The 23,704-nt window shown below is 37.6% G+C and overlaps 2 protein-coding genes across 8 annotated transcripts in view; one reads left to right on the plus strand and one right to left on the minus strand.

Moving 5' to 3' along the window:
• Window positions 1-23,704, plus strand: part of LOC5570907 (phosphoglucomutase-2) — a 300,316-nt gene that overhangs the window by 54,549 nt on the left and 222,063 nt on the right. The gene's annotated exons all lie outside the window — the stretch shown is intronic.
• LOC5570910 overlaps window positions 17,993-23,704 on the minus strand; it is a 61,990-nt gene continuing 56,278 nt past the window's right edge. For all 7 annotated transcript variants that reach the window (XM_021844941.1, XM_021844944.1, XM_021844943.1 and 4 more), the window contains exons 3-5: window positions 19,121-19,273; window positions 18,793-18,976; window positions 17,993-18,726 (exon numbers count right to left, since the gene is read on the minus strand). In XM_021844941.1, the coding sequence (XP_021700633.1) occupies window positions 18,350-18,726; window positions 18,793-18,976; window positions 19,121-19,273 (714 nt within the window). In that variant the 3' untranslated portion in view covers window positions 17,993-18,349. The remainder of the gene's footprint in view (window positions 18,727-18,792; window positions 18,977-19,120; window positions 19,274-23,704) is intronic.

A 23,704-nucleotide genomic window follows, 5' to 3' on the forward strand; every position in this document is an offset into this window, starting at 1 on the left:
CACTTTCAAACTGCATAGCAAGTTTTTGAGCTTTTTCGCAATTAGTTAGTAATAATTTGTTTTCCTCTTTCAATGCCGGTATAGGCTTCTGAGGTTTTTTCAAGATTTTAGATAATTTCCAAAAGGGCTTAGAGCCGGGGTCCAATTGAGAAATTTTATTTTCAAAATTTTTGTTTCTTAAATCTGCAAAACGTTTCTTGATTTCTTTCTGCAAATCCTGCCATATAATTTTCATAGCAGGATCACGAGTGCGTTGAAATTGCCTTCTCCTCACGTTTTTAAGACGGATCAAGAGTTTAAGATCATCGTCTATAATCACGGATTCAAATTTTACTTCACATTTTGGAATTGCAATGTTCCTGGCTTCAACAATGGAATTTGTTAAAGTTTCAAGAGCATTGTCAATATCAATTTTAGTTTCTAAAGAAATGTTAAGATCAAGATTAGAGTCAACATACGTTTCATATATATTCCAGTCGGCTCGTAAATAATTGAAAGTGGAGCTGATAGGATTGAGAATCGCTTCATGCGATATTTGAAATGTAACAGGGACATGATCAGAATCAAAATCAGCATGAGTAACTAATTGACTACAAAGATGACTAGAGTCGGTTAAGACCAAGTCAATCGTAGATGGATTTCTAGAAGAGGAAAAACATGTGGGGCTATCAGGGTATTGAATTGAGAAATATCCTGAAGAGCACTCATCAAATAAAATTCTGCCGTTGGAATTACTTTGAGAATTATTCCATGACCGATGTTTGGCATTAAAGTCACCAATGACAAAAAATTTTGACTTATTGCGAGTCAATTTTCGCAAGTCAGTTTGAAGCCAATTAACTTGCTGTCCAGAGCATTGAAAAGGCAAATAGGCAGCTATGAAAGTATATTTACCAAACTGTGTTTCAACAGAAACACCTAAAGTTTCAAAAACTTTAGTTTCAAATGACGAAAACAGTTGATGTTTTATACGCCTATGAATGATGATTGCAACTCCCCCACATGCCCCATCAAGTCGATCATTACGATAAACAAAAAAGTTAGGATCTTTTTTAAATTTGGATCCAGGTTTTAAATAAGTTTCGGTAATAACTGCTATATGCACTTTATTAGCTGTAAGAAAATTAAACAGCTCGTCCTCTTTACCATTCAGAGAACGAGCATTCCAATTTAAAATATTTAAATTATTATTTGGATCCATTAGAAAAACGTAATCCAATAACAATTTTATTTGTAAATTTTACACCTACTTGGACTGCTTCAGTCATAGTGGTGGCTTTGAACATTGCATCAATCATTAGATTCAATTGTTCAGTTAGAAAATTAAAATCAGAGGCAGACATATCATCTGATGATTTCCCATTGGAATTTTCGGTAGACGAAGAAGCGGGGTAGGAGTTACCTGTGGCGGTAGGGTTTTTTCCATTTGATTTGAAACAAGTAGAATGGGTACTCATGGAACGAACAGGGGAAGAGTTCAAATTACCTGCTACGATATCGGCAAAGGATTTACCGTGGGTAGATACATTCGAAATTGAAAGATTCGAACGGCTACCCGACGGATTAAAATTTGTTTGTGAATGAGCATGATTATGATCTTCCTGGTGGGTATGATTCCTAATCAAGCGATCGTTAACTGAAAAATGAGCATTGTTCGATACTCTACCAGGCAAATTCCGGAAACGACCGTTATCGTAACGGATATTATCCTTCATCTGCTTGGCACGAGCCTCAACGACTCTTTTGCGTGAAATGCATTCCCAAAAGTTAGCTTTGTGAGGGCCCTTGCAATTGGCGCATTGAAATTTTCTGGTATCTTCTTTCACAGGACAGTCGTCCTTAGCGTGAGAAGAACCTCCGCAAATCATGCATTTAGCATCCATGCGACAATTTTTTGTACCATGACCCCACTTTTGGCACCGACGGCACTGAGTGGGGTTCTGGTAATTTCCTCCAGGTTTCTGGAAATGTTCCCACGTCACACGGACATCGAACATAAGTTTAGCTTTTTCTAAAGCTTTAATATTATTTAGTTCTTTTTTGTTAAAGTGAACTAAATAATATTCTTGAGAAAGCCCTTTCCGAACAATGCCAGATTGGGTTCTCTTTTTCATAATGATTACTTGGACTGGTGAAAATCCAAGTAAATCATTTATTCCATTTTTGATCTCTTCAGGTGACTTATAGTCACTTGAGAGACCTTTCAAGACGACTTTGAACAAACGTTCAGTTTTGTCGTCATAAGTAAAAAATTTGTGCTTCTTCTCTTCAAGATATCTGAGAAGAAGTTCGCGATCTTTAAGAGTTTCCGGCAAAACGCGACAGTCTCCTTTCTTTGCGATTTGGAAGGAAACCTTGATTCCCCTAATGGAGTTCAAGATCTCCTGCCTAAATCCCCCAAATTCGGAACAACTGACCACGATAGGCGGCACTCTTTGCTTCCTCACTTGAATCAAAGAGCCTGGGCTAGAGGCTGCTTCGATTTGGTGTTCGGAAAATTTGTCTAGAGCATCGAACTGATTGCTCATTTCAATACAATTATTCATTTCACCCTTGGAAGAAACTTCGCATTCCGGGGAAGCGTCCTTTCTTCCATTCTTGCCACGTGTAGTGACAGTTTTAAAACCCACTTTTTTGGAAGGAAGTAGTGAATTCAGAGATTCACCCTTCCTTTTGTTAGTTGTTGATACCATGTTTAGTTAATAAACGAGAAAGACGTGACCTTCGAGAGGTTTTTTCCCTAGACGGTGTCCAAGAAGGATTACCACCGCTAGCTTTCGCCAACGGGTCCAACGAAAAATCGAAGGCACGGGTCCAAACAAGGATCGTAAAGGGATCAATAGTAGAAAAAATAGTACTGAAAAGTACTGTTTAAGTAGCACTGAAAAGTACCGTTTTTAATTTTAGCACTGAAAAGTACTGTTTTATTGCTTTAGGTAGTTTTTAAGAAAACTTCCAAGAGCAGAGAGAATTCGTGTACGCACAGCACGAAGGTACGATGCGCACTGCCAAACATTACATTCATTTATTATATCTAGGTGTTATTATATTATATTATTATCTGTGTTATTAGACAACACTATCATCCTAATTTGGTAAAACAAATTTGAGATTGTATTAACATTTTGTTAACAACATATTACATTTCATTTGCCGAAGCAGTTCAAATTTTTACAGGTGAGTTGATTTCACATGTTTATAAGAGAAAAAAAAACACGTTTTCAATTTACTTAACCTAACCTAACCTTAATATATTACGCATCAATCGTGGCAATAGAAGATTGTAAAGATTTTTGCTTGGAACTTCGGAATCATTTTCAAAATTTTATTTTGTATTCTCTACAGAGCTTTCTTCCTGGTATAACAACAGCTAGACCATATTGGTACACCATTAGCGTTGGGCGATTTTGAATCGATGTTCCGGAAATCGATGTTTTTGTTCCGATTTATCGATGTTTGAGGTACCGTAATCCGGGGTAACATTGATCAGTTTTTAGGATATTTCTTAAATATTTCATCCAAAAATGTAAATGTTGTGAATTTTATATTTTTAATACAAGTAGTGCCACCCATAGCTCGTGACTATATATTGTATTTAGTTTTTTGAAAGATTTAAGCATTTTTACAAAAATGTTTTATGTGATTTTTTCATTTAGCTGATATAGGGTAACATTGATCACTTATGTAAACAACGTTGGGTAATATTGAAAATGTCGTTACTTTTATAAAGCATGGCCCCTGAAGCCGAATATGATGTCCAAATGCTTACATCTCATTTACTTTTTGAGTTATTTTAAAATTTAAAACACCTCGAACAGCGGAATACGCCTAAAGGTAGGCAATTTCCTTACGGAATTCAACATTCTTGACAATATAAAAGTTTTGACAGCGGAATCGTTTTTGGCGATGCCATTTTTAGTGAAAACCGCATTTTCCTTCCTCATGAATCTTCGGTAGTGTCATCCTTAACCATTGAAATCATTGTTTCGAAAACTTGACAAATTTACGCATAAAGTTAATGCATTTTTTTGCAAACGTCTGAATTTTCAATAGCACTTAAATATAAGAAATAGGAGAAACATTCATGCTTTGGAAATGTTTCATCAATAAATGATGATACCAACTTATTACGAGATGAGTCTTTCCGATCAATGTTACCCCGCTGATCAATGATACCCCGGATTACGGTATCTGAATCGATGTTTTTCATACGATTTTTTTGATTCGATTCATTTTGTTGAACTTTATGAATATTTCTTAACGAGCTGATGAAAATCAAAGTAATCAAATTTTGAACTATCCTTTAAGTAGTAAATCTGTTCTATTGAAATCCAAACCGATTTCTTTTAGGAAATTTAAAGTCAAATACAGATGCATTTTGTCTCATTTCAAACTTTAAAAAAATTAATTCGAATTCGATTTGAATCGAGCATGAGTCCTAGATACTTAACTTCATCTGACCAATTTATTGGAACCCCTCTCATCGTGACAACATGTCTACATGAAGGTTTCAAATAAAGAGCTTTTAGTTTATGTGGGAATATTATTAGTTGAGTTTTGGAAGCATTAGGAGAAATCTTCCATTCTTGCAAGTATGAAGAAAAAATATCCATACTTTTTTGCAATGACACGCAGGCTGCGTCCTTTGTCGGAGAGGCCTGTGTCATCCGCAAACAAGGATTTTTGACATCCCTGAGGTAACTCAGGTGAGTCAGATGTGAAAATATTTTATAATAATGGTCCCAAAATGCTGCCTTGAGGAACATCAGCTCTTACAGGAAGCCATTCAGACCTGGAGTTCTGATGATTAACCTGAAGTGTACGATTTGACAGATAACTTTTTTATTATTCTAACAATGTATGTTGGAAAATTAAAGTTGTTTAATTTTACGATCAAACCTTCATATCAAACACTGTCGAATGCTTTTTCTATGTCTAAAAGAGCAAGACCAGTAGAGTAGCCTTCAGATTTGTTGGAACGAATCAAATTTGTTACACGTAAAAGTTGATGAGTGGTCGAATGTCCATGGTGGAATCCGAACTGTTCATTGGAAAAACATGAATTTTTGTTTATGTGGGCCATCATTTTGTTCAAAATGACCTTTTCAAAACGATGATAAAGGAAAGCACACTGATTGGACGATAGCTAGAAGCTTCTGCAGGATTTTTGTCTGGTTTAAAATTGGTACAACCTTAGCATTTTTTCATTTGTCAGGAAAATATGCGAATTGAAAACATTTGTTAAATATATCAACTAAGAATGATAAGCTACTTCCTGGAAGTTTCTTGATGAGGATGTGGAAAATTCCATCATCGCCAGGAGCTTTCATATTTTTGATTTTTTCAATAATAGTTATAACTTCTTCCCACTTTCTGATGATTTTCCGTTAGAATTTTCGGTAGACGAAGAGGCGGAGTAGAAGTTTCCTGTGGCGGCAGGGTTTTTTTTTCATTTGATTTGAAACATGTAGAATGGGCACTCATAGTATGAACAGGGGAGGAGTTCAAATTACCTGCTACGATATCGGCAAAGGATTTTGCTTGGGATACATTCAAAATTAAAAGATTCGAATTGCTACCCGACGGATTAAAATTAGTTTGTGAATGAGCATGATTATGATCTTCCTTGTGGGTATGATTCCCAATCAAGCGATCGTTAACTGAAAAATGAGTATTGTTCGATACTCTACTAGAGAAATTCTGGAAATGACCGTTATCGTAACGGACATTACTTTTCATCTGCCTGGAACGAACCTCGACGACTCGCTTACGCGAAGGACAAGCCCAAACATTTGAATAAAAAGTGGCCTGCAATTCGCGCATATGAACTTATCGGTATCTTCTTTCACTGGACAGACGTCCTCAGTGTGAAAAGAACCTCCGCAAATCATGCATTTAGCATCAATGCGGCTATTTTTTGTACCATGACCCCACTTTTGGCACCGACGGCACTGAGTGGAGTTCTGGTAATTTCCTTCAAGTTTCTGGAAATGTTCCCATGTCACACGGACATCGAACATAAGTCTAGCTTTTTCTAAAGCTTGAATGTTATTTATACATTTTTTGTTAGCTGAACAAAATAATATTCTTGAGAAAGCCCTTTCCGAACAATGCCAGATTGGGTTCTTTTTTTCATAATGATTACTTGGACTGGGGAAAATCCAAGTAAATCATTTATTCCATTTTTGATCTCTTCAGCTGACAGTGACTTGAGAGACCTTTGAAGACGACTTTGAAAGTGAAAAATATTTGTGCTTCTCTTCAAGATGTTTGAGAAGAAGTTCGCGATCTTTAAGAGTTTCCGGCAAAACGCGACAGTCTCCTTTCTTTGCTATTTGGAAGGAGACCTTGATTCCCCTAATGGAGTTCAAGATCTCCTGCCTAAATCCCCCAAACTCGGAACAACTGACCACGATAGGCGGCATTCTTTGCTTCCTCACTTGAATCAAAGAACCTGGGCTAGAGGCTGCTTCGATTTGGTGTTCGGAAAATTTGTCTAGAGCATCGAACTGATTGCTCATTTCGATGTAATTATTAACATTATCCATTTCACCCTTGGAAGAAAGTTCACATTCCGGAGGAACGTCCTTTCTTCGATTCTCGTTACGTTTATTGACAGTTTTAAATCCCACTTTTTTGGAAGGAAGTTGTGAATTCAGAGATTCACCCTTCCTTTTGTTTGTAGTTGAAACCATGTTTAATGAGTAAAGGAAAGAAGACGTGACCTCCTAAGAAGTTTTTTTCCCCTAAACAATGTCCAAGAAGGATTATCACCGCTAGCTTTCGCCAACGGGTCAAAAAAAAAAATCGAAGGCAGTTTTTAAAAAACTTCCAAGAGCAGAGAGAACTCGTGTACGCAGAGCGCGAAGGTACGATGCGCACTCATGTACTCGTGGATCCTCAATCCTTCGTGGACATAACCGTGGAAAATACATCTTGGAAAGTCACTTCTATTTTCGTTTATTCACTGAATATAGTTACAACCCCGAACAAAAGGAAGGGTGAATCTAAGAAACGCTAGATTAACTTAAACTTTCGTAAAATTAAGCCAGATGTAACATAAAACATTGATTCTGAAGCTCTCTCCCTGGTATAAATGAGTATCCAATGTTGAAAAATAGGAGCAAATTTCGAATAAAATTATAATCAATTTCAAACAAAAGTCCTTTCAACTGTCTAGTGCCACGATATGTGCTTTATATGTTATGATTGAGGTAAGTTAGTTAAATAATGAGCTTTTTTTCCTTATAAGCAGGTGAATTTTATTGTTCTGGATAAATTCTGCTCTTCTGCGGCAAATTAAATGTAATAGAATGTTAACAAAATATCAAAAATTGCTGCGTTGATTTTAGTAGATAGGGTCGATGTTCCCTTAGTAGACAGTCCCCTATAGTCGCACTAGTGGCTTTTTACGGCCGTTTTGCTATGAATCTTTGCAAAATATTTTTTTACATATAGGTCAGGAGCTATTATTCTAAGTACCATTGATACACAGCTCGATTTCGTTCAAAAAATGATAGAAATAAATGGTTTTGCTTAAAATTTGAGCTCCCTTGCACCTATAGTAAACCTATTGTTCCTATAGTAGCATTACTAACAGAAGCTATTTTTTAATAAATAAACTAATTGATGAATTAAGAACTTTTTTATATCAATCGAAAGCTTTCGATCCATACTCTAAAGAAAAAAAATAATATAAAAGTTTTGTAAAAACACGGTTTTCATTTGTATTTTTCCCTACGCCGTGAGGCTAGGTATACTATAGGAACAGAAATTAGAAATAGTGCTACTATAGGCACATGTGTTCCTATAGTGGCACAAGCGATAATAAACAGAAAAATATGAGTTTTTTTAGTTTTTATATTCTTCCTACAACACCAAGATAAAAAGCTTTCAGATGATGTAAAAATAATGCCGCTGCCTTTATTTTTCGATTTTATACGAATATTTGTTCTTAGCTATGCGGCTTTTGGTACATCGACCCTAATCAATTTAGAATGATATTTTTATATAACACAAAACACATGGATAAAAAAAAATGGTTGGAATGTTACTAACAAAATTATAATAGTAACAAACGTAAAATCCTAAGAATGCGTATTTTTTGCCATAATTTTCCTAAGTCTGGAATACTGTGCTTCGAAGAGTGTCGACACACTCTTTGAGATACTTAGAAGTTTTTTCATTACACTTAAGTTGCGTAGCACACTCATGATGACAGTTTTGCAAGATTCGTCAAACCAAATTATCCTAATATTCGGGGCTAGTCTACCAGTGGACATGGACATTGTCATCAAAGGAAGCAAACAAAAGTTATAAATGGTTATTTTATTGCTACACGGTTCCACGAAACGTGCGACTACGGCCAAGCATATAAAACTTCACAACAATGCCCCGAGCCGGATGGGCACACGTAGAGATAAACTGTGATCCCACTTGTGGGCCAACGCTCGCATAAAAATTGGAGTGGTTGGAAGCATGGCGCGAGGAGATGAAATCGCTAATCAGATAATTGTAGTGCGATTTTGTTTTCCCTCGGACGACGTCATCCTGTCGTGTTTTGGGGATGGTGGGTGCTTACAAAATCGCATGGTCGAATCGATGTGTTTTCTTTGGTACAATATTTGGTTGATGCTGATGTATCATCGATTGCGAACAATGAATCGGATTCAATGAGGATAGTGCATGAAGAAAGGGAAACCTTAAAAAATATGATTACTGGATTGCAGAAAAGCTAATGATCTAATTGGTTCTTTGAGTGATCGATGTGCAAAAATTGTTTCGATTTGGTTTGAGCCTGTGCAATAATTGACAATCTACCCTAATAATGATTGAAAAATTTTATTATTGTGAAGAAAAAAGGTCATCAAAATTGGCGTATCAACTAGTTCCTAAAATTTTTTAGAGGACGTTCATCTAGTAGAATTTGAAATGAAAAAGTTATGGGCAAAACATCACTTTTTATGGACCATTGGAAACGCCATAGCAATGGCTAAAGTAGACCTACAAGATGTGCTTTTCCCTACTCCCAATAAAGAAAAAATAAAAAAAATGCGTTTTCGGCAAAATTGTTCGAAATTGGACATCGAACAACTACTTAGAGCACTTTAAATCGCCAACATGAAAAGCATAAAAGTTGACAATAATATTTTCGTATTTTATTGGACCACCCTAATATCATTTAATGCCAAAATGTAGTCCTAATCAAGACAATTTTGTTCTAAATAACCATCTTCATAGTCAAAATATTTTTCCCCCTAATTTTACTGTATAATCCAATGTGTACTGGTACAATTACCTCACTTCTCGTACACAGTATCAGCGTAGTGCTTCTGGTGGTGGCAAGCCGCGCAAAAATCGAATATTAATTTTTGGGCAAAAATTTGAGATATTTCTAGGAAACTCTGAAGAAATTAAATACATTTTCTGTTTGATAACCACATCCAGTTGATTTGATGAGGTGGGTCAAGCGTTCGCAAGCGGACGCTTGGTACCCCACTAAGCTGCAAAGCCAATCACGAATTAAGTCATTTAGTAGCCATTGCCGTACCCTGAGTTTGCAATAGTGAACGGAGTGGACAAATTACAATAACCGTGGTCACGTACCGGATGCGTTTCCACTAGAGAGGTTTTTCGTTGCTCATATGGTCTTGACGTTTGTATTCCGCTAATTTATCAATGAGTTGCTGCCCAGCATGATGCCAATAAATACCATAAATGTTGTACGTCACGAATGGTCGACGTGCCTTGCTATTTGCCTGAAAACTGTCCGACTGACTGACATTTGTGTTGCCAGTTCACAACCGTGAACATGTTTGTAAACCGCACAAATTATAACGAGCTCTTCCTCCTGTGAAGGAGAGACACAATTAAAGGTATTTACTACTAGGTGGTTCATTCATCGCGTGCTTGTTGGCATAATTGTAATTGCCGGGATCAAGTAAATTACTGGAGGTAGTGTCAGATAAGATGCAAATATTATTTCTTCCCTACTTGCGAGATGACAGCTGAAGTTTTCTTATTGTCATGAGTTTAATTATACCTTCCTGGGAGAAATTAAACAGCTCACTAAAACCGGATGGTGGAGGCCAAAATAAAAAAAAAATGTGCCCGTGGTAGCACAAGATAACATTTTGTCATATTGTATTTTTACTCCTGTTGTAAGGTTTGCGCTAGGATAGATGTACTTGTTTTCCCCATTGTTATAATCTATAATCAATGCAACAGTTCGGCCCAGAATATTTTCGTAGCGAAAATTATCTCAACTTCCCTGAGCATAGTGTGTCATCGTGCCTGCCACACGATATATGAATGCGAAAATGTAAACTTTGACAAAGAAAGCTCTCAGTTTATGTCTATGGAATACAGTGGTTTAGTTAAAAACAAATCATGGCATAAATTATGCATTGTTCTAAATGCTACGTCTGTTTGCCTGTGCTGAAGGTCATAAAGGTGTTGCAGATTTTATGTCCACCGAAGATTTAAGATTGTAGTTCATTGCAGAGTGGTCCAGGAATCAGCTTTACGTGGAAACATGCATTTTGAGCTTAAGAACGGAAACGGTTTTCCACAAAGTTGTTTGTATTAGTTAAGCCCTTTCTTTGGTGCTATTGAAAATTAGGGTGCACCACATTTTAAAACAAATTGTGTAACTAAATGTTTTATTTGTAGAAATTATATTATCCATGCTTCAACAAATTTGTAGACCATTCAATTTCAAGCAACTTTACCAAAATAAGTTTTTTTGTATCCTTCAAATTGAGCGATTTAGAGCTTTTTTTTTCTACGGTGACATAGGGTGGTCCTAACAAAACTGGTTTTCTGGCTCTAGCGTTTTCAATTCAAATATCTCATCGAAGTAGTCTGTGAAACACTTTTAGAGCTTTGAAAAATGCGTAATTTGGTGAGTGACGAAACTCGCTATCTCCTTCTGTTTGGGAGTTATTGCCTCTCACCCCAGTCGGTTGGGTATCTACCCGTCTAGTGGATTACAATAAAATAGCAGCACAATTATATCAAAATTTGTTACAAATAACAAATTCTGTGTGCTATCCCAGATTCTCTTCCGTCGTCTATCACCTATAGCAAACGAGTTCGTGGGAAGTTATCAAGCAGGTTTCATCGACGGCCGCTCGACAACGGACCAGATCTTTTCCGAGCGGCAAATCCTCCAGAAATGCCGTGAGTACCAGGTCCCTACGCACCATTTGTTCATCGATTTCAAGGCGGCATACGATAGTATCGACCGCATAGAGCTATGGAAAATCATGGACGAGAACAGCTTTCCCGGGAAGCTCACAAGATTGATCAGAGCAACGATGGACGGTGTGCAAAACTGCGTGAAGATCTCGGGCGAACACACCAGTTTGTTCGAGTCTCGGCGGGGACTACGACAGGGCGACGGACTTTCGTGCCTGTTGTTCAATATTGCGCTTGAAGGTGTCATGCGGAGAGCCGGACTTAACAGTCGAGGCACGATTTTCACGAGATCCGGACAATTTGTTTGCTTCGCGGACGACATGGATATTATTGGGAGAAAATTTGAAACGGTGGCAGATTTGTTCACCCGCCTGAAACGCGAAGCAACAAGAGTCGGGCTAATGGTGAATGCGTCGAAAACAAAGTACATGCTGGTTGGCGGAACTGAGCGCGACAGGGCCCGCCTAGGAAGCAGTGTTACGATAGACGGGGATACCTTCGAGGTGGTGGACGAGTTCGTCTACCTCGGATCCTTGTTGACGGCTGACAACAATGTTAGTCGGGAAATACGAAGGCGCATCATCAGCGGAAGTCGTGCCTACTATGGGCTCCAGAAGAAACTGCGGTCAAGAAAGATTCACCCCCGCACCAAATGCACGATGTACAAAACGCTCATAAGACCGGTAGTCCTCTATGGGCATGAGGCGTAGACTATGCTCGAGGAGGACTTGCAAGCTCTTGGGGTTTTCGAACGCCGAGTGCTGAGGACGATCTTCGGCGGCGTGCAGGAGAACGGCGTGTGGCGGCGAAGGATGAACCACGAGCTCGCTCAACTCTACGGCGAACCCAGTATCGTGAAGGTAGCTAAAGCTGGAAGGATACCCTGAGCAGGGCATGTTGCAAGAATACCGGACAAGAAGCCTGTAAATATGGTGTTCGCCACGAATCCGGTCGGAACAAAAAGGCGTGGGGCGCAGCGAGCTAGGTGGATTGACCAGGTACACCAGGACCTGGAGAGCGTGGGTCACAGTCGAGGATGGAGAGAAGCGGCCATGAACCGAGGGAATTGGCGAAATATAGTTGGCGAGGCTTTTCAAGATAATTGATGTAAAGCCAAATAAGTAAGTAAGTAGTAACAAATTCTGTTTCATTTTTGTTAGAAGCATATTGAGTTGATGGAGGAAATTATAACATAAGTTAAACAAAATCAGTTATAGTAAAAAAGGCTGTTTCGAATTTGTTTCAATTTAAAACACAATATTAACACATTTTGTTATAAAAATGTTGAAAGCAATTGTTTATAACAAATTTTGTTATAATTCAGTTATGGAAAATAACAAAATGAGTTATATTTTTGTTTGATTTGAAACATAATGAGTTTTGTTTAAATTATAACATATATTGTTCCAGTTTTGTTTAGTGTAGAGGAAATTGTTTTATAATTTTTGTTATTTTAACTATTAACCAGCCAAAATAATAACATATTTTGTTACGTAATACGCGCTAACTACTGAGTAACGAAATCTGTTACTACTCTGTTGTAATCCACTGGTCGGGTATGCCCGTCGACGCCGCACAGTGGGACGAAATAAAAAAAAAGTGGTACACGTGTGTTTGTGCTGAAACTATTGGGTTTAGCGTTTAGACATGTTCAACGAAGCTTCATCATTTGTTGAGTACTTTATTTGCACACTGAAAAAAAATTCACTTATAGTGATATGTATACAATGAGAAAGAATTTTTTTTTTATTCATTGTCAAAATTGACAACGACATCATTTCATGAAAGTTTGTCGAAGACGAAAAATCTCTATCTCTTACACTGACGAAGTTAGGGGGTAATAATGACCCCCTTAAAAATCATATTTTCTTCATAACTTCTAGATTTGAATTTCTACATAAACATAGAAAGATAGAAATATGTTTTGATGGTTATCAATTACGCTTCAATATCTATTATAGCGCTGTATATCATGTGGATTTTGTAGTTCTAAAAAAAAAAGGTGTCGGACGGTATCTAGTATAGGGAAGAATTTGATTATTTAATGATTAACAATACTGTGTTTAACTCTCTAATACCCAGATTTTTTATTTTCGATCTAAACATCATTTTTAGTTATCTAAAATCGTTCTAAACACATTTTGAGCAATGATTTTTTTTTATTCGCAAATCTATGAATTTTGGGTTTTTATTTTTTATATTTTTTTTTTGAACATCCCTATCTTTTTTAATTTTTTCTTGAAGCCTCTTCCAGTTACTGATTTTTGGCAATAATAAAAATTAAAGTTATATTTTTAATATTTTGCTGGAAATATTTTTATTTTCCGTGTAAATAACGGAAAAACAGGTTTGAAATTATTTTAATACCACCAAACTGTTCTTCTGTGATAGGTTGATAGTAGAAAAATATGAAAAGTACGATTTTTTATATTACACGTTAAATGAACCCCATGCATTTGTAGGTTATCTAAGAATACAATTTTTCAATCAATTTTCAAAAATACAAAAAAGTTTCAAAAGTCACAAAAAACTTTTCTTATATTTTTGTTATGAGTCAAGGTTTAAGCTAAAAATAAAATCGTTTTGATTTCCGAGCTACGAAAATATACACAAAATTCCAAAGTGTACCCCGTCTAATGGCGGGGTTGGGTATTAGAGGGTTAACTATTAATTGCTTGATACCATTCGAGTTACCTAAAAAAATTCAGTAATTTTCACGGAAACGACGACATTTCCTGTATAGCCTTGTCAAATTGAAACTTGAATAGTAAACATTATAAATTTGACCTTCGTAAAATGGGCCAATAGTTAAATATCATAACAATACATATATGTAAAAAAAACAGATAGAAAACACAATAACGTAAAATTGAAAAACACGTATTTATTTATAAGAAATAAAACATTCAATTGAACAAACTGCTATGGAACCCGCTAGACCTCGCAATTATTTGTGCATATATTTAAACGGTATAGCTTGAGGAACACACTACTTTCTTATACAGTTTTCAATTTTGACAATAAATAAAAATGTATTTTTTTTTTCTCAGTGTATATATCCTTAAGTGAAATTTTTGTCAGTGTCTAGATGAAGTACTCAACAAATGATGAAACTTTGTAGAACATGTCGAAACGCTAAACCCAATAGTTTCAGCACAAACACGCATGTCCCACTTTTTTTGATTTCGTCCCACTGTGCGCCGTCGGGATTTTCTAAGACATAAAATCCCTGATCCCGTCTTCCTTCGGAAGAGAAGTAAAATCGTTGGTCCTGTCCTGGCCCATTTGTTGATGTGTTTGATATGTAAGGTCCCAGGTTTGTGTGTGTGAATGACATGAGGTGATAAGGAGCCGGATCCTATTCTAGGCACTTTTGATTCACTTCGGCAGTGCTTTTTTTAAGCTATTGAGCTCATATTTGGCCACAATATGCGTCGTATTGAAGTGCTTCTTATTGCAAAGTTTCAGAAAATTCGATCGATGAAAACCCCCCATGCCAAAGTGAATCATGGAAGTGCCCAAGTAGCTCTGCACCCTAATTGTCGGTATCATATAGCAAGGTGACAAAACTCGACTGGAGTGAAGTGACTCGCCGTGTAAATTGAATGGAAAGTCACTTTAGTCAGGTCGAGAACTGTCACCTCGCTAGCAGAAACATAATCTGTTCATGTTCATGTTCTTCCCAAGTAACCAGATAGCACTTTAATTCGCCCTCCGTGCTGATATAGGGCTATTATCAAGCTGACAAGCCATCTATTAGCCCTATAACAATCCTATTAGCACAATAAGGCAAATTAACGGGCTAGTGGTTACTTGGGTTGGCCATTGAACCCTTGAGCATGAACAAAGTTCACATTGGCTGTAGTTCATTACATGCTTTGCATTTGGTCGCGCGTATAATTTTGAATCTAGGTACCATTGATATCGAAGTGTTCCTGACTCGGCTAATGTTCTGAACACAGTGTGTTCTGTTCAAGAGCCAAGCTTATTTCTGTTCAAAATGCATCTCTTCGCTATACGAGATCGACAGTACTCACCTCACGCCCCTCGTAGAATGAGCCTATGATTCGTCACACCGCAAACTATAAAGAACAGCTTATTTTTGAAAGAAGGTTGAATTTATAATAATTCGTATAATTCGTCAATTTGGAATGCCTAAAATGCTCGCTAATTGTAGAACGCGTCATTAGGAATACACGTTCAACAATAAGCGAATTAACCTACTGAATTATTAACAGTGTATCAACTGGTTTTCGTAGCATTTCAGGCAAAGCATCTCTCTTGAGACTTTCCTTCTTTAGAATATTGAATGTTCAACATATTTGATTTCTGCACCCTCATAAATGAAAATAAATGAAGGTCAATATATTTTGGAGCTAGGCTAAATGGTTTCATGTGACCGTATTTCCAGCTACGACAAAATCATTGCACCCAAACCGCGGTCAAAAACTGAGCTACAGCATTATCACAAATAAGTAAAGACAGACCTGCAGAGAGCATCATAAGATTCATTAAAGCGAGCTAACTCTATGGTGCCAAATTTCAAACTTCTTATATTACTTTTTCATGGAACGATACGAATAAATGCACACAGCTATATGTGTGACTTGGAAGGCGCCGGTCGGAACTCGGAAGAGATTCAATTATATTGTCAAGAGTCGAAGATATCATACATTGGATTTATCAAGTCCAAAGTTGAGAAAAACAATTTTTGGAAATGTATTCTTAAATCATGCAAAATGGCTGTTATGCCAAATTTCGTTATGCCAAACGTCATTATGCCAAATGGCATTATGCCAAATGGGGTAGAGCCGATCGGTAATATTCAAAATGTCGTTACTTACTACAATCATGGTTCCTGTAACCAAATATGAAGGCCAGACTCTAACAAGTTATTTATTTTCAAAATAAAAGAAAAATACCTTAAACTGCGGAATACGCCTAATGGTAGGAAATTTCCTAAGGTAATTCTGTGTTCTTCATAGTTGTTCATCAACTTTGCTGAATTGAAAATACTAGGGTCGATGTACCAATAGCCGCATAGCTAAGAACAAATATTCGTATAAAATTGAAAAATAACGCTAGCGTCATTATTTTTACATCATCTGAAAGCTTTTCATTTTGGTTTTGTGAGAAAAATACGAAAATTACGAAAACTAATATGTTTGTATTTATTATCGCTTGAGCCACTTTAGGAATACATGTGCCTATAGTAGCACTATTTCTAATTTCTGTTTCTATAGTAGCACTAGCATCACGACGTTGGCAAAATACAAATCAAAAGCGTATTTTTACAAAACTTTTATATTTTTCCTACAAAGTGTGGATCAAAAGCTTTCGTTAGATGTAAAAAAAGTTCCTTATTCATCAATTATTTCGTATAATAAAAAAAAGTTTCTCTCAATAGTGCTACTATAGGAACAATAGGTTAACTATAGGCGCAAGGGAGCTCAAATTTTAAGCAAAACTAATTATTTCAATCATTTTTTGAACAAAATCAAGCTGTGTTTCAATGGTACTTAGATAAATAGCTTCTGATCTTTATGTAAAAAATGTTTTGGAAAGATTTATAGCAAAACGGCCGTAAAAAGCCACTAGTGCGACTATAGGGGACTGTCCGACCCTAATGGAAATTTTTACAACAGAATTGTTTTCGACTATACCATTTTTTGTAACAACAGCATGTTCCTTCTTTAGGGGCTGTCCATTAACCAAGTGGATAGTTTTTTGGGATTCAAGACCACCCCCTTCCCCATCGTAGTCATTTGTCCATACAAAAATTTTGAAATATGTATGAACCGTGGTCTTTGGCCAAACCCCCATCCCCCCATGAATGACCACGTGGTATATGGACGACCCCTTATATCATTTGTAGAACTCACGTGAGAAATGAATATTTAGTATTGTCATCCATAATCCTAGAAATCATTGTTCCGAAGAGTTGAAAATTTTACGCTTGATCAATTCTCAATTTTTACAAAAACCTTAATTCTTATTAGCTCATGAGTATGAGAAAAAGAAGCACCATTCGTGCATTGACATCAATAAATGTTGATTCGAACTTCTTAGGGAGGGACATTTCTATCAATGTTACCCCGTTTTACGGTAATGGTTTCTTTATCTCTAAGATTGCCTTTAAGTTTTGCTGGAGTCAGAGATTTTTTTCTGATAGTGAAATAGTTCTCACACTGGTATTTTTCCACTTTGGAGCTGCTTAAGAGGCCAACAGTAAACTTATTTGTAATTTCTCCGCAAAATTCTGGTAAAGTTCAAAAAAGAATGCTCATCAAGCTAAAAAAAGATAATGATCCTCCTTAAAACTGGAATGGAACTTCAAAATTTCCAAGAGTTCCGTTCGGTACTTTTTGAAGTCGAAAGACCTGCATGAGTATACTGTAGCCACCTAGAATTCTCCTTTTTTGCAAATAAAAGCAGTTTCAGAGATACAGTCGAACTTCTATTACTTTCGATAAAAGTGATACTCAATTTCTGACTAATGTATTCTGATAAATATTTATAACTAGTGTTTCATCGAAATCGAATATTACGACTTCCGTGTTTAAAATCATACAATCGCCATAAAATTTCTAATTATTTATCAAGTTTTCAAAATTATTTTGTTATCAAATAAACAATTTTTTTCATACCAATCCCAAGGTATGAAAAATTGTCATCATTTTGACATTAATTTAAATTTGAACGTGACAACGATTGGAATCTGATAAACTTATGCCTAAAAAAAACAATAAAATTTCTCACACATTTTGACACAAGCACAAAAAATACGCCCGAATTCAGTTTAAGGTCACCATTTTTTTATTCTAGGACATACGAAAACGTATTCATAAATTAATGGAATGATTTCATCGTGCTGCAGTATATACATTTTCAGAGATGTGTTCAAAAATCTTACCGTTAATAATACTTATGGCTAGTTAGTGTACACCTAGTGCTATCGTTCAAATTAAGAGTAGAAAAATATTCTCACAAGTAGCCAATCGTAGAAGTTCGAAGCAGACCTCCACTAGTTTGCTGCTATTGTTTACGGTTGTCTTCCAACGATTCGTAATTCAAAACTATGAACTGTCTTTAATTCTCATTCCCAATGGAGTGCAATTAGCGTCGGTTCCATTCCTAATTAGAAACGTTGTCATTGCCGGTTGTCGTGTGTGTTGTGATCTCCGTTGCTCTTCGGATTATCGATTAGCGTTAATGGTACGGCTTCTAGGTTTCGATTGATTTGATGGTTTTGTTCAGCTTTGTTTGGCTTTTTCTCCAGCAATAATGTACTGGTGATGTTGTTGTATTCGGCTCTTCCCAGAGATTCTAGTAACTTCCGCTGCTTCTTCGTTCTTTCCTTCTGGAAGAACAATCGAATGTAATACACGGGGAATACGACGCACTGGCCAGCTGGTTCCTCGGCGTCAATATAAACTCCCCGAACAAGAACCGAGTTCGAACAGTTTAGCAGTATCAACAAGAGGAGTGATACGCCGTGTGTGATCCAGTTACTCATTAGCACATTTTCTGGAAAATTAGAAGGTTGTAATTTTAAATCATGATTCTATGTGCTTCTAATACGATGTTTTCTACCTGGTAGAAAATAATGATCCAGCAGATGCCACACTCCTCGCCAGACGTTGATTGTGCCAATAAAGCTGAAGAAAAGAAACAGATCTGCGACTATCACGCGCCACAAGCCTGTTAAGCGGTCACATGCCCATCGCATCAAGGGTTGGAGAGAAAAGGTGACCGCAGTCACGCCATAACCTATCAACTATAAATTGGCAACGTTAGCAATCAGCTCTGAATTGATCCTTTGTACATTCATCGGTCCTGAATGCACCTTACTTTGTACTATTGTGCCATTTGGTTGCGATTATGATATGCACAACGTCTAGAACCTTGAAATGGAACTTACCACTGATGCCCATGCAGAGAGAGCGTGATCCTCGGGAAACAGTTTCAGATCCAGCAGAACCCAAAGGCCTCGCCACACAAATACTACTAGCGATCCGATCACTAGCACTGAAAACATACAGTCTAGCACGTATAGTCCCGGCTCTTTTGAACCCTGAAAAAAGAAACGAAAAATGTGATTTAGAATTGCTTGGTGTGTACAATGTTCAAAACTTATTTGTACTAGGTGATTTGTGATCGGAATGTATGTCTCAACTTTTCAATCAATCATATACTGGATTGATTGGCAAGTTGAGACATTAGGGCGATTCAAATTTTAAAATTGTTTGAAAATCTAATCTCCCATATGCTCCTTACCATTCTTACCATAAAAATAGTGTTCTGTTAAATTTTCAGCTCTAGGTGGTGATTTGAAGGTGGCCCAAAGACCATGTAGGTTTATATGGAAATTACTATGGAGAAATTTTGAGTATTGTTCCAAACACGCTAGTACTGTAATGTAAGTAGAAACTTATCATCCCATATTGAAAACTCATTTTTCAAACCTCAATAAAGGATGTTGCTGATGAACCAAGTCCCTTTTGAGATAATTTTGTTTGGGATTTTCATACATGTTTGCAGGGCTATAACCTTCCTAAGCTAAATAATAGCTAACAAACTCAAGAATATTTCTTCTGCTATCCGTCGGATTGAATTCCTTTCTTCAGAAAATTACTTTATTATAGTTTGAAAAATGAGTTTTTACTATGAAATAATAAGTTTGTACTTCAACCAACTAAGCTACACAACTCATTATGATTCTGCGTAATAGAAAGTTAAGCTGAATCCGAGACGCTACCAATTCCATGTATATTTTGTATTGTAAAGTTTGTAAGTATTTCCTCAGTCGACGAGCCTATTATAAAAAAAAATACAAAAGCGATGATATTGGAACATCTGCGATCAACTGAGCTTAGCTATCAGTAATGCATATAAAGAGTACAATTCTAAAATTGAACTCGAAATCAAGTCCTTTTTCAATAACGTTAAAAACAAATTAAAAGCTGGCAATTTTTCATCTGTAATGTACATTTTATAAAATGTCGGCGACAACACAGAGAAAAACTGTTTTTTTTTTGTGTGCCAAATTTTTGCAAGGCATCATACATTTTCGGGAGATTGCTACCACAATTATTTTTCATATTATCCAGAGTTTCCTGGAGACGTTGGCGTGAACCATATTCAAGTGCCCGAGATATTTGATGCGTTGAAGCATCTGGATGCTTCCAAATGTCCTGGTCCTGACACCATTCCTTCAATATTTCTGAAAACCCACGCAAAAGAACTTACATCTCCATTGTTTTGGCTTTTCACTAGCTCACTCAAAACTGGAGATTTCCCAAAAATATGGAAAAGTTTTTTTTCTAGTGCCTATTTTATAATCTAGCCAAAAATCTGACATACGTAATTATCGTGACATTGCCATCATTTCTTGCATTCCAAAACTTGTCGAAGCGCTTGTAAACTAAAAATGATTTCTTCAAGTCAAAAATTAATATGGCGTTCGACTTTAGCAATTTTGCTCAAATTCATCGACTATTCATTGAATGTAATGGATAAAGGCAATTACCAGCTTTGTGTACGGACTGCAGTTAGGCAATATCAATGACGCCATTCAAATTTCATAAAAAAAAACTGGAATTGAACTTGGCCACCTAAAATGGCTATAATCATATATAACTGACCGTCAACAAATAATAAAATTCAATGAAAATAATCAAAACCCATTCAAGTTACTTCGGGTGTACCCAAAGGTTCTTATTTGGGACCATCATATACGTCAAAAACATTTCCTTCAACCTAAAATAACAAGTGTTAATCAATGCCTATGACATGAAACTATATTTGGAAACAACAAATGAAGTCGAAATCAATATATTCCGCAATGAAATAGACATATTCTATGGTGTAACAAAGACTAAAAACGGAGGTGTTGCTTTTCAGCAACTGCAAGGCGGTTCAGCACTTCGAGATCAACGTCGGAGGACCCGCAATCTCATCAAAGCGCTCTCTAAAGCAACTTGAAGTAATTGTCGACGACAGGCTAAACTTAAACAGTCACGCAGATTATGCCTGCGAAAAGACAGCAATAGCAGCTAACACTGTAGCTAGGATCATGCCCAACATTGGAGGACAAATAAGCAGTACGAGGCGTCTTCTGGCGACCGTATCATCGTCCATATTAAGATACGGTGTTCTGGCTTGGGCTGCAGCGCTGTCACACGGGATGTAAGGAATACCATCAAATTGGATACAATGACCAAGTGGCAGCAGGAGTGGAATAACCCGAAAAAAAGAAATGTGAACCCACAGGCTCATTCCTAACGTGTCGGTGTGGACGACCAGAATACATGGAGAAGTTTACTTCTTCCTGACCCAGTTTTCGTCAGACCATATCTGCACATATTCGGCCACGCAGAGTCTCCACATTGTCTGGGCTGTCCAAATATCGAGGATACATCGGAGCATGTTATATTCAACTGCTCTCGATTCAGGGAAAGCACTTGGAATGTGGTGAACAGAGCTATAACGCAGATTATGTCGTCGCTGCAAAGGAGATGGCGTGAATACCGAAGTAGGCTAGATCCTCCGTCGGGGACTAAATCGAGTAGAGCGATGTATCGGTAATGGATCATCGGTCGCCTGCAAACCGGAAGTTATCGTCCAACTGGATTTGCAGAACCGAACCTGGCAATTCACCCACTAACGTCGAGTCGGAGTCTACCGCCGTGGTCTAGCTGAGTAATTCGCGAAACAGCACCGGCACATGACCGTTTGGGGCGCCTGTGAACCGGAAGTTTCCTTCCCCCGGACTCGCAGGACCGACCTCAGCATCTGCCGGGTAAGCTTCGGAGTAGGCTAAGTCCACCGTCGGGGAATAGTCGAGTAGATCGCGTTTTTGCACCGGCAAATGATCTTCCGCCGCTGGGAAAATCTTCGTCGGAGTAGGATAGATCCACCGCTGGGGATTACTCTGAGTAGTACGTAACGTATCACCGGCTTGAGTCGTCAGAACGCCAGTGAACCGGAAGCCATCCTCCAACCGGAATCGCTGGACCGACTTCGGCACTCCACCGGCCAGTACCGAAGCATGAAGAAGCGCGTAGCCGGAGTAGGCTAGCTCCACCGTCGGGGACTAGGCCGAGTAGCATCGATCGTCACAAACCAATCAATCACAAAGGGTCGTCGTGGCGCCAGTGAATCGGAAGTCATCCTCCAACCAGAATCGCTTGACGAACCTCGGCTACCAACTGGTCAACAAGGAGAGCTCGAAAAGCAGCAGCGGAGAACGAGTCGTCGTAGAGTAGCAAAGTGCATATGAGCGCTCAGTAGAAGTTCAACAGCGCTCTGACGTGAGGTCAGCCCTAGAATAGAATGCGTTGTCGCACAGAAAGCTGTACAAAGCCACGGTGAGATTTTCAACCGCCTATTGGGCAAAACGAGTAGTGAGCAGCGTTTTTGACGACATTAAGCTCCAACAGCGAACTGGCAGAACAGCTAGAGGCTGAGACTGGCGAAGTGCATGAGCATAGCCCTCTCCAAATGATGTTGCGTGATGTAGTTCCGGGGGAGATCGAGGCATAGGAGCGGTAGGGAAAGTTTTTTAGTGGTTAGGCACGCCTAACATGAGTCCCACATCGCAAACACAATAAGCCAGGCTTTTGAAGCTTTTAATACCATACTAAAATCAATAAGAATCAGTTTAAAAGCAATTTCAACTATATGTTCTTCGTAAATTACGTTTCCACTTCCATCATACGAAGCACGCTGCATGCTTTTCGAAATAGAAACTTTGAAAACGTGCCGTGACATCGCTATGGTTTTATTTATGAATAGCATTGTCTCGCAACGAATTCACTCGCATGAATTTAAGAAACCTAAGGACTGTTAATTTAAGAAAGTGGACACGTGTTTTTTACAGTAAACTGTTTATTTTCGAACAAATTCATGAGTTTACCTAAAATACATGGAAATCAACGTAATTTCGATCAAATTCACATAAATTTGAACATTTATTGAGCATTGCTGGAAAATGCTCTTACTTTTCTTTTGATACCTCCCATCAAATTCTGCACAACTTTTTTCGGAACTTTTCGAACTGCTTTTTGAACTGCTGACCACATTTTCTTGAAAAAATCGATGGAGCTTGCTTCTCTTCCATCCTTCTTAAGATGCCGTTTGATTATTGCTTAATATGTTTCAATGAGGCGTAGTTCTGAGCAATTTGATGGATTCGATCATTTTTCTACAAATTCGACTTATTCCTTCTTGAGCATCTCCAAAGTAGCTGAAGCATAGTGAGCCGATGCTAGGTCTGGCAAAAACAATGGAGGCATATACCAGATACCAGTAGATGGGCAGAAGCCATTTTTTAATGCATTCAGTTCTGTAATTTTCGCCGTTGATTGAACCCGTCGTGAAATATGTAGTACTTTCATACCGCAGGAGCAAATTGCTTGCCATACCAAATCATTTTTCCCAAATTTTTCTGTTGGGATGTATCGTACGTCGTCAGGAATATCTGTTTTGGCCACAGCGTTGAAAA

This window comes from Aedes aegypti, chromosome 2 (genome assembly GCF_002204515.2).
Source record: "Aedes aegypti strain LVP_AGWG chromosome 2, AaegL5.0 Primary Assembly, whole genome shotgun sequence".
Classification (NCBI taxonomy): Eukaryota; Metazoa; Arthropoda; class Insecta; order Diptera; family Culicidae; genus Aedes; species Aedes aegypti.